The 14,555-nt window shown below is 33.1% G+C and overlaps 1 protein-coding gene across 8 annotated transcripts in view; it reads left to right on the forward strand.

Moving 5' to 3' along the window:
- Nucleotides 1–14,555, forward strand: part of LOC114326396 (putative uncharacterized protein DDB_G0286901) — an 84,186-nt gene that overhangs the window by 50,956 nt on the left and 18,675 nt on the right. For all 8 annotated transcript variants that reach the window (XM_050648682.1, XM_050648685.1, XM_050648687.1 and 5 more), the window contains 2 exons: nt 4,556–4,649; nt 13,768–13,844. In XM_050648682.1, the coding sequence (XP_050504639.1) occupies nt 4,556–4,649; nt 13,768–13,844 (171 nt within the window). The remainder of the gene's footprint in view (nt 1–4,555; nt 4,650–13,767; nt 13,845–14,555) is intronic.

A 14,555-nucleotide genomic window follows, 5' to 3' on the forward strand; every position in this document is an offset into this window, starting at 1 on the left:
TAGTGAAGGATTTAACGTGGCACAAGATGGCACAATAAACGTAATACGCTGTCAAACATTAATTTTAGCAAAAATTGTATAGGTTTTTAGACAGCCGATTATATCAAAATTATAATCACCTTTCCGTGAAGCTAACTATATCATTTTAATCTTTAAAGTATGTATTTTTATCTCCAATAATTACTTTTACATTAGCTATCCACATAAATGAAGTAGTAATCAAAGTAAAAGGCATATTCTGAGGATTTAAATTTGATGTATAAAATTATATTGAATTTTGTACTTTTGATCATTAATACATCTGGCCCTAACAAACTTAAAAAATCAATTTTTGCTGAAAAGTTGCATCATGAGTAGTACAAACAAACCCCTTAATTTCGGCATTCTCAGATTTATTTATTTTTTTGACTTTCGATCACGTTTCCTTCAATTTTGAACACTGTGGCGGCGCCTTTAAGAAGTAAAGTTAATAATAAATAATTCAATAATTATACTTATGTTAGTCACTATTTTCCCCCTAACTCGGAAAATATCGACCGCACGAAAAAACTTGGAAGAAATTGTAGGAAATCGCGATTGCAACAATTTACGAGTCCTTACCATTTTTCTCTCGAAGAGTTTAAAGTGGCCGAGCGGGTTATTAAGTCAATTTCATTTAAGTAAATACGGTTGCAATATCTCCAAACAAAATATACAATAATCAGAAGAGACTGTAATTAACGAAAATAACTACCTAATTTTGTATCAAGATTATGAGGCAAATAAGAAATTTACAATATCTAAAATCACCCAGTGAGTATTTTTCTCGTTAAATAAATTTTTTATTAAATAAATTATATTATTATATATATTATATAAAATTATTAAATAAACTTTAGAATATTCAATGATTTGTTTCAAGAATTCAAATTAAAAGACAAATTACAACCACAATTATTCTTGCTAATTTAAAAACGAGTTTTTAGAAAGTAATACATAGGTACACTCCAATAATTATTTTAAAGATTGCCATTGTTATCGTTGAATGAAAACTCAAATTTAAATGCATCAAAAGAAATAAATAATTTTTATTATAATCCGTTCGACCCGACCGACCCCAAATTCCGATAACCAAAGCTACCTGAATACGTCTCATCGTTGTCTCAGGTAAATTCAATCTCGTACCTAGAAAGCTGCTAACGCCATCTATTTCTAAAACCACTGGTGTCGTACATAAACGCTCATTTAGTTTCGTATCTTCCAGTAAATTTATCAGTCAACGATATAACTATACCAAAAACCCAGACATCCAAAGTGAAAGTTATCCTCCAACACCAAATTGTTCTATATGGTCCACATAATGCTCAGAAAAAAGTCACCCCATTTTGAGCGTCGGGTTTGGGGGGGGAGAGGGGGGAGAAATCGGTAAATATAAAAAGTATCGAAAACCTCCACTTTTCACCCTCCGTAACTCTGGAACCATTGATTTTATAACAATTATGTATAGAACCTTTCTTGTTTTAAATTTTATTTAGAACATTTTTCTATAGAATATTCCTTATGCTAAAGCATAGTTTTAGAAATATTGACGAAAAACGTAAAAAAACTACTAATTTACCGACTTCTCCCCCATCTCCCCCCCAAACCGGACGCTCAAAATGGTGTGACTTTTTACTGAACAATATGTGGACCATATAGAACAATTTGGTGTTGAAGGAAAACTTTTACTTTGGATGTCTGGGTTAGGCCTTTTTTTGGACCAATTATACTATACTACCTCCGTAACTTTGGAACCGTTCATTTTAGAAGCGTTATGCATAGGGCCTTTTTCATTTCAAATTTAATGTAGAACAATTTTGTGTAGGGGGTTGTTCATGCTAAACCGCTTAGTTTTAGAAATATTGACGAAAAACGTAAAAAACTACGAATTTGCAGATTTCTTCCCCCTCTCCCCCCCAAACCCGACGCTCAAAATGGTGTGACTTTTTTCTGAACTTTATGTGGACCATATAGAACAATTTGGTGTTGGAGGATAACTTTCACTTTGGATGTCTGGGTTTGGGTCTAACTATACCATACTATAATAGCAGCATAACTTTTGAACGAGACGTCAGATTTTAATCAAATGTGGTACACAGATTCTTTTTTTGATGTATAAGACCGAGGACTTGATCCTGAAGAATCGGTTTGCCAGAAGTTGTGTTTTTCCTGTTTTTTTTTTTGTAAAAACATGTTGTTTTTTTTTTCAATTCTTTCACCCTGTATGTATTAATTTTTCAAAAAGTTAATACCGCCATCGAAGAGAGCGTAAAAATATTATTTAGGAAATATTTTAAACTTTTTAGTTATATTACCATTTAATAAATGTATAACCTATGTTCACATAAAACTTTAAAAAGGGGGTAAACCCTGTAGTTGGCTGTATACCTTCAATATAACAACGTGGAATGAAGTAAACACTTCTGTTGTATGTAGGCATCTGCCTACATACAACTGAAGTGTTTACTTCATTCCACGTTGTTATATTCACATGTACCTATGTGCGGCAGATTCGTGCAAATATTATAAGAATTGTTGTGCATTTAACGGTAGAAGCATATAATTTGCACCACATATACTACACATAAAAAGGTTCAAATTGATATATGAGGACATCTCAGTTTTGTTCCTTTTACAAAAATGGCGGGCATTCAAAATGGTGACTATACGTACATGACTAATAGCACGATAACTTTTGAACGAGACGTCAGATTTCAACCAAATTTGATATATGTTATTTTTTTTATGATTTAGATCGAGGTCTTGAATCGGAAGAATCGGTTTACCAGAAGTTGTGTTTTTACTGTTTTTTTTTTATGTAAAAATATGTTGTTTCTTTTTCAATTCTTTCACCCTTTATATTGTAAATTTTTCAAAAAGTTAATACCGCTATTGAAAAGAGTGTAAAATATTTTTAGGAAATATTTTGAAATTTTTAGTTATGTTAATTACCATTTAATAAATGCATAACGTATGTTCACATTTACCTATGGGCGGCAGATTCATTATGAATGCCCGCCATTTTTGTAAAAGACAAAATCTGAGATGGCCTCATATCTAAATTTGAATCTTGGTATGTATAGTATGTGTGATCCAAATTATATGCTTCTACCAGCACAATAATTCTTATATTGCTATTTGCACGAATCAGCCGCACATAGGTACCTACATTGTCATGTGAAGATACGTTATGCATTCATTAAATGGTAATTAATATAACTAAAAAATTCAAAATATTTCTTAAAAAATATTTTTACGCTTTTTTCAACGCGGGTATCACCTCTTAGAAAAATTAATATATACATGGTGAAAGAATTGAAAAAATAAACAACATATTTTTACAAAAAAATCAGGAAAAACACAACTTCTGGTAAACCGATTCTTGCAGTTCAAGAGCTCGATCTTATACATCAAAAAAAGAACCTATATACCAATATTGGTTGAAATCGGACTTTTCGTTCAAAAGTTATCGTGCTGTTGGTCACATATGTATAGTCGCCATTTTGAATGCCCGCCTTTTTTGTAAAAGGCAAAATCTGAGATGGCCTCATATCTAAATTTGAGCTTTTGTATGTGTAGTATATGTATTCCAAATTATATGCTTCTACCATTAAATGCACAATAATTCTTAAAATATTGGCACGAATCTGCCGCACATAGGTACATGTGAAGATAAGTTATGCATTTATTACATGGTAATTAACATAACTAAAAACTTCAAAATATTTTCTAAAAAATATTTTCACGCTCTTTTCAATGCCCGCATTCCTTTTTGAAAAATTAATATATGCAAGGTGAAAGAATTGGAAAAAAAAACAACACATTTTTCCATAAAAAATCAGAAAAAACACAACTTCTGGTAAACCGAGTCTTCCGGTTCAGGAGCTCGATCTTATACATCAAAAAAAGAACCCATACACCAAATTTAGTTGAAGTCGGACTTTTCGTTTAAAAGTTATTGTGCTATTAGTCACATATGTATCGTCGCCATTTTGAATGTCTGCCATTTTTGGAAAAGGTAAAATCTGAGATGGCCTCGTATCTAATTTTGAACCTTTATATGTTTAGTATATGTGGTCCAAATTATATGCTTCTATCATTAAATGCACAATTCTAAGAATATTTGCACGAATCTGCCGCACTATATGTTAATCCTTACCCGGCAGGCAGTGGTTGTACCCAAGGACGCTTAAAATAGGATATTACAATTTGTGCCTCAAATATCCGAGAAAGCGTTCAAATTTAGTTCAAAATGTGTTAAAAAATACGGTTATCAGCCGTATCACGTCATTCGTACTCAGCATATTGTACCAAGAGACCAACAACGACATATGTACTTTGTTTTGTAAAAAACACAAAGAATCAAGGAAGAGGGTTGATCATGATCCAATCTTTTATTTCAGTATTTTATTTACGGACGAAAAATAATTGACAGCAAATTATAAAAAATGACATATTATTATTCTTATAATCTGCTGTTAAACTGGTACATTAATTATTAATATTTATAATGTAATTATTTTAATATTTTTTGTAGGTACAAATAAGAAAAACAAGCGAACAAAACTCGAATCACTAAAATTTATTATTGGAAGTTCGCTCTTTGGTGGAAAAAAACGTGATTCTAGACGGTATGTAATTTTCATTTATAATTAGGTGCGTTCTTTGTATTACTTTGGGTGTTAGTTAGTCTTGTTTATATGTATAGATCCTAGCAGTATGATCTGCGGGTTTCTGCTATATCCTCTCTATTTGTTTTTAGGGTTCCCTGTGGACTTTGACAGCCCATGTTCTGGTTTTAAAGTTCCTTGTAGTGCAGTCAGTGAGAGTATTTGGCCCCGAATTCCATCCTACTGCATCAATTTACTTGATATTTTCACTCTAAGTAGGGAATAGCTCAAGAAACAAAGTCTACCCTATATCCTATGCCGCTTTTATCTTGGGGGTGGTTCCCACCTCTTTTCGGGGATGGAAAGTTGTTGGGTCAAAATAACCACGGAAGTGGCTAGAGAACCTTATTCTAAGCAAAAACTGTTCTGCAATGGTTAGCTAAAGAAACAAGGATAATATTGTGAAAATTGATCCTTTTCTTTACCTAACCATTGCATTTATGGACTCACACTTGCAACTGTTTCATCATTTAAAAACTGTTCTATTATTTTTTTTTTGAAAACTCAATACTTTTTGAGTTATTCGTGGTTGAAAATTTGCAATTTTCCTTGAAAAATGACACCTTTCCGGACGGTTCTTTGCGAATACCTTAAAAATTATGTCTCTAACTTTTGCACTTACCGCTTTTCTTTACCTAACCATTGCAGAACAGTTTTTGCTTAGAATGAGGTTCTCTAGCCACTTCCGTGGTTATTTTGACCAAACAATTTTCCATTCCCAAGAAGGGGTGGGAACCACCCTCCAAGATAAAAGCGCCATTGGATATAGATAAAAATAAAAGCGTCATAGGTATACTTTGTTTCTTGTGCTATTCCCGATTTACAGTGAAAATACCAAGTAAATTGATGCAGTATTAGGTTCTCTAACCACTTCCATGGTTATTTTGACCAAAAAATATTCCACTCCCGGTAAGGAGTATGAACCACCCCCAAGATAAAAGCGCACATCGGCATAAGGTAGACTTTGAATTAGGAGATAAGTAGAGGCTATTTCCAAACTTTCATTAAAATAGATTCAGTAGGATAGAAGAAGCTTTGTCGATAAAATTGTACAGTGTTTCATGACAATAAAGTATATTTCTATTCATTCTATTCTAATTCGGAGGTATTAATAGCCTGTTTTTGCTCTCATGGACTGGCATATTGTTATGTATCGTATTTTTCGAAACAGGTCTCTTGGCTGATTGTTTTGATGGTGACTTCCAATTTCATCGCCTATGTTGTATTATTAGTCCAGGAACCGAAGCTTTTCACCTCGCAATTTTTACAGAATGGATCGATTTGCTTGAAAATTTAAATATATGTATTGTATACTCAAGGACCAAAATCTATATGATGCCGAAAGGCGCTTTTATCATGGGGGTGGTTGCCACCCCATCTCGTGGGTGGAAAGTTTTTATTATATTTTGACCGAAAAAGTTGATAAAAACATTTATTCTAAGCAAAAAATCTTCTATACGTTTTTTTTTTGATAAAATTAATAGTTTTCGATTTATTCGCTATCGAAATTGTTAGTTTTATATCGAAAAAATCAATGTTTTTCGATATACTCATTTACGATTCACTCAATTTTCGCCGTAGAAAATTTTTTTTCAAACTAAGTTCTTCGGAATTAGATACCCTACAAATTTCATATTTAAACATTTTTTCGTATCTCTGATGCTAATCTTTCTATTCTGAAGAAAATGGCATTTTTTACCAAACTACAAAAATTCGTTATTCGCTTTTAACTCCAATTTTTTAAAAACTAATCATTCTACGCCAGTCAAACTTCTGGAATCTATTACTATTACATAAATATAGAAGCATGAATAAGGCCAATGACTAAAAACACCGTTAACTTACATTATTATGCTTCCAATTGGATTTCTCCTTTTTTTTTTCAAAAAAATATATTGATTTTTAACCGTAACTTTTTTTATTTTTTATCCTAGAAAGTTTGGTAAAAAAAGAATTTTGTAGGTTTCTACAAGATCTATAAGGCTATTAATATTAAATCCTTTTAAAATCCTCAGTAACAAAAACAGGTGACTGTAAAAGGGTTGGAAAATGTGGTTTTTGCATGTTGTCAATAGCTCACTCAATTTTTGCCATAGAATAAATTTTTGCTAACCCCGTTCTTGAGAATTAAATAAGCTACAATTTTATTTTTACATAATTTTTCGTATCTCTGATGTTAATATTTCTATTCTGAAGAAAAGCGCATTTTTTACCAAACTACAAAAATTCGTTATTCTCTTTTAACTCCATTTTTTTTTGAAACTAATCATTCTAAGTCGGTCAAACCTCTAGAACCTATTAATAATATATAAATATAGAAGACCAAATGAGGTCAATGACTAATTTTAATTAGAGTGGTAAGTAGGGGAAAATTTCCGATCACTTTTTCGCAGAAAAAAATAGGGACTGACATTCTTTTCATAATAAGTCACATAATTTTTGAGCTAGAGACTTTTTTTTTATTTCTATAGATAGATATTTTCAAATACTTTAAATTAGTTTGACTCTCGAAAAATGCACAGTTTTCCCGTCTTTTGAGTTTGAAACTACAATATTTAGCATTTGACGAAGAAGAGCTAACATATAATAAAGTATAGCTCGATTACTATTGGCCTTAAAGAAAATAAAAAAAAACTGTTTTGTTTATTTTTTCAAAAGGTGCATTTTTGTTAGGTAAAGTTGTTTTGATAAAATGAAAACTTTTTGAGTTATTAGCAGAAAACTGATTAAAAACATTGATTTTTTCGATTTTAACACTTTCGATAGCGAATAAATCGAAAAGTATTAATTTTATCAAAAAAATCTATAGAACGTTTTTTGCTTAGAATGAATGTTTTTACCAACTTTTGCGGTCAAAATAAAATAAAAAATTTCCACCTCGAGATGGGGTGGCAACCACGCCCATGGTAAAAGCGCCTTTCGGCCTCATACAGATTTTGATCCTTAGACTATCTACTACTTATTCTCAAATTTTCAAGCAAATCGATCTATTCTGTAAAAGTTGCGAGGTTTTGTCCTATTTTAAGCTTTATTACTTGGACTAAAGGTAATATTTCGAGAACACTGTTTAATAATTATTGTTCTGAAGCTATTTATTTGTGGCATTTATGTAATTGAGTCGTCGCTGGGCCATCGAGGTGTAAACATCGTTAAAGCGCTCCGAAAAACCGGTGATTAAGAATTCTAATTATCTTATCAACAACAATAAAAAAAAACCCATTAGCAATAAGTGAGAAAAACAAAACAATATGTTCCCTTCGGGGAATCTTATTGGGTTCAGAAATGGACAACCAGTTTATCAACAACAAAACATACAGAGTGATCCAATAAATTTACAAATACCACAAGCAACCAATAACCAACTACAGTGGCAGCCAACAATGATGAAGCAACCAGAAAATGCAATGAACATGAATATGCCAACTATGCAACAACAGTATCATACAACTCCTATACAGACAGTAAATACCAACCAGTTCAGCTCTCAACCAGTTCAGCAGCAAATGCCGACATCAAGTAAAAATAGTGCAAATATCGAAGACAGAGAAACTCACTATATGACATCAACCAGCGAAGATGAAGAAGAAAATCAGACAAACAGTAAAAACGCTTGGCAAGTCATGGGAAGCAATAAAAGAAAGAAAATACATAACAACAAACCAAATCCAAGCGAAATTGAAACAGGTAACCGATTCCAACCGCTGTCGAAAGAAACAGAAGAAAATATTGGAAACGTCGAAACCAACAAAATACCAAAACCTCCACCAATATTTGTACACGGGGTACAGGATTTCAAAGAGATGACAAAGCAATTAGAGGAAATAGCCAAAAAAGAAGAATACCAGACAAAAAGTTTAATAAACAACGTTGTCAAAATAAATTGTGAAACACCAGAAATATACCGAAAATTGGTTAAGGAGTTCAAGGAAAAAAATATATACCATCACACGTACCAACTAAAAGAAGAACGAGCCTACAGAATCGTGATCAGATACTTACATCACTCAACCAATACTGATGACATAAAAAGTGAGCTATCTCAGTTAGGGCACAAAGTGAGAAACATAGTTAATGTAAAACAACAAAAAACCAAAGAACCACTTAATCTCTTCTTTGTAGATTTAGAACCCGCGCAAAACAACAAAGATGTCTATAATATAACAGGCCTACAGAACAGAGTAGTACACATAGAACCTCCACGAACTCAAAAAAACAGTATAATACAGTGCATGAGATGCCAACAATATGGACATTCCAAATCATATTGTAATAAACCATACGTCTGTGTAAAATGCGGAGGCTCACACAATACCACCACGTGCAAAAAGTCAAAGGAGACGCCAGCCATATGTGCGTTATGCAATGGAGGCCACCCAGCCAATTACAAGGGATGTGATCACTATAAGAAACTTACCAAAGGAAGCAATAAAAACAATGGAGAGCATCAAAACCCATCAGCAATCTACACAAATGATATATACACAAGAAACACACAACAACTATCCAATCCACTGCCCCAGGGCATGAGCTATGCTGAAGTAACTAAACGCAACCAAACAGAAGATACAACCACTGTGTTAAACAAGTTTTTGGAAGAATTCAAGAATCTATTCAACCAACTAATCCAACAAAATAGCATGGTCCTCAACATGCTTACCATGCTTATGAACAAAATGAAATAAATGGCTAAGTTTCTTCGAATAGCCCAATGGAATGCCAACGGCCTTCCAAGCCATACAGAAGAAGTGAAAATATTTCTAGACATAAATAAAATTGACATATTTTTAATTAGTGAAACACACTTCACAAACAGAACTTATTTTAACATACCTAAATATAAACTATATCATACTGAGCATCCTGACGGCACAGCCCACGGAGGTACAGCAATACTCATCAAAAAAAATATTAAACATCATGAACTACTGAAGTACAAAGAAGAACACATACAAGCAACGACAGTAAGCGTTGAAGCACTTCCATATAATGTCAACGTAACAGCTGTGTACTGCCCTCCTCGCCATAATCTAAAACGAGAACACTATGAAGAATTTTTCCAAACTTTAGGACCAAAATTCATTGCTGGGGGAGATTACAACAGCAAGCATACCTTGTGGGGGTCACGACTTATAACAACAAAAGGCAGAGAACTGGCACATGTTATACAAAATAAGAATTACTCATTTATCTCAACGGGAACACCAACATACTGGCCGACCGATCCCAACAAAAAACCAGATTTATTGGACTTCTTCATAACAAACGGTATCGGTATAACTTATACAGATATAACACCAAGCTATGACCTAACTACTGACCATAGCCCAATAATAGCAACGGTAAGTACAACAGTTATCACTAAAAAACCAAAACTCCACCTGCACAACAATAAAACAAACTGGGACACTTACCGACAAATAATTCACGATACTATCGAAATAACAACGAGGCTGAAAAAACCGGAAGAAATAGAAGAGGACTATAACAAATTTATAAACATACTACAGTATGCAGCTAAATCAGCTACCCCACAAAGTAGTCCCAACAGAAACATAAGTAATATACCTTTAGAAATAAAAAAACTGGTAGCTGAAAAAAGAAAGGCCAGATCTGCATGGCAACGAACACACACACCAGACAGCAGAACAAGATACAATCGCATCAGCAACAAATTAAAATCAAAGCTGCAAGAAGTCAAAAATGAGTCATTTACGAATTATATCACCAATCTTTCAAGACAAGACAACTCTATATGGAAGCCCATAAAAAGTAAGAGAAAGCCAATAACAGCATTACCTCCAATACGTAAAAATTCAACACCACCAGGACCATGGGCAAAAAGTGATAAAGAAAAGGCTGACCTATTTGCCGAGTATTTAGCAGAAGTTTTTACTCCACTAAATGACGACCAAGTACCAGAAGCGAACCAAATATTAGAAGAACCACTACAGATACAGGACCGAATAAAACTATTTACTCCAAAAGAAATTAGAGACGTAATTGCCACCCTAAACCCAAAGAAGGCACCAGGCGAAGATCTGATAACCGCAAAAATGTTAAAAGAAATACCCAAAAAGGGCATAGTTAAACTACTGCACATATTCAATGCAATACTTAGATGTGACTACTGGCCCAAAGCACTCAAAATTGGACAAATAATTATGATACCAAAGCCTGGCAAAAACCCTCTAGATGTCTCATCATATAGGCCTATCAGCTTATTACCAACAATCTCCAAGTTGCTTGAAAGACTTATCTTAAACAGAATAAATGCAGAAATAAATCCACAAAATTGGATCCCAGATCATCAGTTCGGATTTCGACAAAGCCATTCAACGATACAACAATGCCATCGCATAGTCAACGCCATTAACCAGTCACTTGAAAATCAGCAGTACTGCACAGCAGCCTTTATAGACATCAGTCAGGCTTTTGACAAAGTCTGGCATCCAGGCTTGTTATGCAAAATAAAAAGAATTCTTCCAGCAAGTTACTACAACCTACTGAGAGCCTACCTACACGAACGGCAGTTTAAAGTAAAAGTTAATGAAGAAGTCTCGGAATACAAGCCTATTCACTCTGGCGTACCACAAGGGAGCATACTAGGACCATTATTGTACATACTATATACATATGACTTGCCTACAAATGATAAAACAACCATCGGGACATTTGCAGACGACACTGCTATTTTTGCCAAGCATGACGATCCTATTGCAGCAACACAAAATCTCCAAGAGCATCTAAACTCACTTGAAATATGGCTGAAGAAGTGGAAGTTTAAGGTAAACGAAACAAAATCATCCCATATAACATTCACTCTCCGGACTGGAACCTGCCCACCAGTAACCATCAATCAAATAAAAATACCACAAAGTAATCAAGTCAAATATCTAGGGCTACACTTTGACAATAAACTCAACTGGAAACACCATATAACAAAGAAAAGAATGCAACTTGACCTAAAAACCAAAGAACTTTACTGGCTCATTGGAAGAAATTCCCATCTTTCAATAGAAAACAAATTGCTAATATATAAAGCAGTGATAAAGCCAATCTGGACTTATGGCATTGAACTGTGGGGCTGTGCTAGCAAATCCAATACTGTGATTATCCAGAGAGCGCAATCCAAGATACTTCGAGCAATAGTTAATGCACCATGGTATGTATCAAACCAAACTCTACACACAGATCTAAAAATTCCATATGTAACCGAAGTCATCCGAGAAAACAACAGAAAACACCACAACAAACTAGAAGACCATCCTAATCCACTACTTCATCCACTACTGCAACCTGTCCACAATAGAAGACTAAGAAGAAGCTGGCCCTCCGACCTAAGAGGTAACTGAGGAAACATCGCTGGATGTTTACCTCTCCACGTCACCACATTTACAATAATTTAATTTAATGTAAGACCAACAAATTGACTTATAGATGTTTGTTTTATATCTGATTGTCAATAAAGGGAGATAATAAAAAAAAAAAAAAATTTATGTAATTTATTATTCTAAATGGGAAATAAGCCATAATTTAACTTAAAAAATTATTTTTTATTTAAAAATCATTTATTTGTTTAATAAATGTTGCGAACATTCTTTTTAATTTTTTATAGTGATTTTTTTTATATCTCGTCTGTTCAGTCGGTTCAATATCATGCCTTATTATAATGACAGATACACTTAAGTCCAGGTTTCTTTACCGGTGCGTCATTAATACCTGGCGAGATAGAGCGACATACTTTTTATCTAGCATCATTCTCTTCCACGCATGAAACTAAAGACAAACCAGCTACCGCCTGTTATTAAGTAAAAACACATGTTATTTTTATGAACGCTCTAGTCTCAGTATATTGAAAAGAGATAGGTACAAAAAACACGCTTAGGAATGTTTTCAGATTCTTTGTGACGTTTCTGGTTTGTTTACTTTTATGGCTGTCAGTCTGTTGAATTTTTTTATGTTTTTTGTCTAATTTTTGCATTTTGAAGTTTTTTATATTACACAAACAGTTTTTTTTCACAACTAATTTTATATTGGAGTTTGAAATTTTATTGTAAGTCTCTTTTATTTTGTCAAGGAAGTTTTGTTAAGTGGCAGTTAAGGAATAAGAATATAAGGTTGTGTTAAGTTTCCGTTAAAGTGAATGAAATGACAAAAAGAAAATATGTCATTGAATTTTTTATAAATTGTTTATTTATTTATTAATCACTAATGATATTAATGGAATTGATTAAGCTACTTCAAATGTAGCTGTAATTTTGCACCAAAATTTTAAAGCAAAACTTACATTTGACATTTTATTTATTTGATAACGTCAAATTTTAACCCGTGATCGGAGCAGTAGCTACTTACTGACACTTGCTGTTGCGTTTAGTAAATTTCCGACTTATTTCGTATGCTTTAAATGATGACGCACGGGTAAAGAACCCTGGACTCAAGTGTACATAAAGTTTTGCGGGATACTTACTTATAAAAATCCACTAGGAAGAATTTCCTGTAGCTGGCTGTATACCATTAATTACAAGTAAAATTTAATAAAAAATTTTGGTCTTGGTAAAAGGTATATTATTTTAAAAAGCCCTATAGGGCTACAAACATCGAACAGAACGTTTTCGCTCTAAAAAGAGCATCATCAGTGTTGCCTAAAATAAGTATAACCATATTAATTATCAAAATGTTGAACTTAAAGTGATGACCAAGGTAGAATCAAAGTTTGGTTATACTTACAAGAACATGGTGAGCCAACCAAAAAATACGAAGGTCAAAGCCTTTCAAAGTTTTTTAGTCCATTTTTGAAAGGCTTTGACCTTCGTATTTTTTGGTTGGCTCACCATGTTCTTGTAAGTATAACCAAACTTTGATTCTACCTTGGTCATCACTTTAAGTTCAACATTTTGATAATTAATATGGTTATACTTATTTTAGGCAACACTGATGATGCTCTTTTTAGAGCGAAAACGTTCTGTTCGATGTTTGTAGCCCTATAGGGCTTTTTAAAATAATATACCTTTTACCAAGACCAAAATTTTTTATTAAATTTTACTTACTTATAACTTTTATATTTCAATTTAATTTTTAGACTATCTACGTCCGAAAAAACTGAGAACGAATTAAATAACAGGGATAAATCGTCGAAAATAATAGAACCAACTAAAGGTAAGTTTTAATATTTAAGGGCGTAGGCACAAAATTCCGTGTCAATGTTTTTTAAATGCATTCATTTTTTTCGAATTCTGAGAAAACTAATAGGTATCTTTGAAAAATTTATAAATGCAGAATGAAATATTGCATTATTACCGAGGGCCGAAAGTCCCTGAAAACTTCTATGTTTATTTTAATAAGTTACAGACGTGAACAAAAAAAAATTAAAAATTTTGAGTCATTTTTAATTTCAAATATCTCATTCAAAAGAAACTTTTTGGTTATTCTAATAGGTCTGGATCCCGCGTATGAAAAAAAGTTGATTAATAGCAAGCTGAAAATTTGTTAATAGTTTAAGGGTGTCTAGTCGGATAAACTTTGATGTATGGGAACACTGGAACAGGGGCAGTTTTAATTGTGGAACAGGTTAAAAATTTGGAACGGTCAGACCACGAAAACGGCACATTTATTTTGTCCGACAGAACAGACTTAAACTCTCCGAACAGAGATTAAACTCTCATGCAAAAATCAGACTGCTATTTATCACCTGTCATATGTCATTTGACATATTCTACATGTTCCACTCATTAAAACGCCAATTTGGTGATAAATAGCAGTCTCATTTTTGCATGAGAGTTTAATCTCTGTTCGGAGAGTTTAAGTCTGTTCTGTCGGACAAAATACATGTACCGTTTTCGTGGTCTGACCGTTCCAAATTTTTAACCT

The sequence above is a fragment of the Diabrotica virgifera genome, chromosome 4 (genome assembly GCF_917563875.1).
Source record: "Diabrotica virgifera virgifera chromosome 4, PGI_DIABVI_V3a".
Taxonomy (NCBI): domain Eukaryota; kingdom Metazoa; phylum Arthropoda; class Insecta; order Coleoptera; family Chrysomelidae; genus Diabrotica; species Diabrotica virgifera.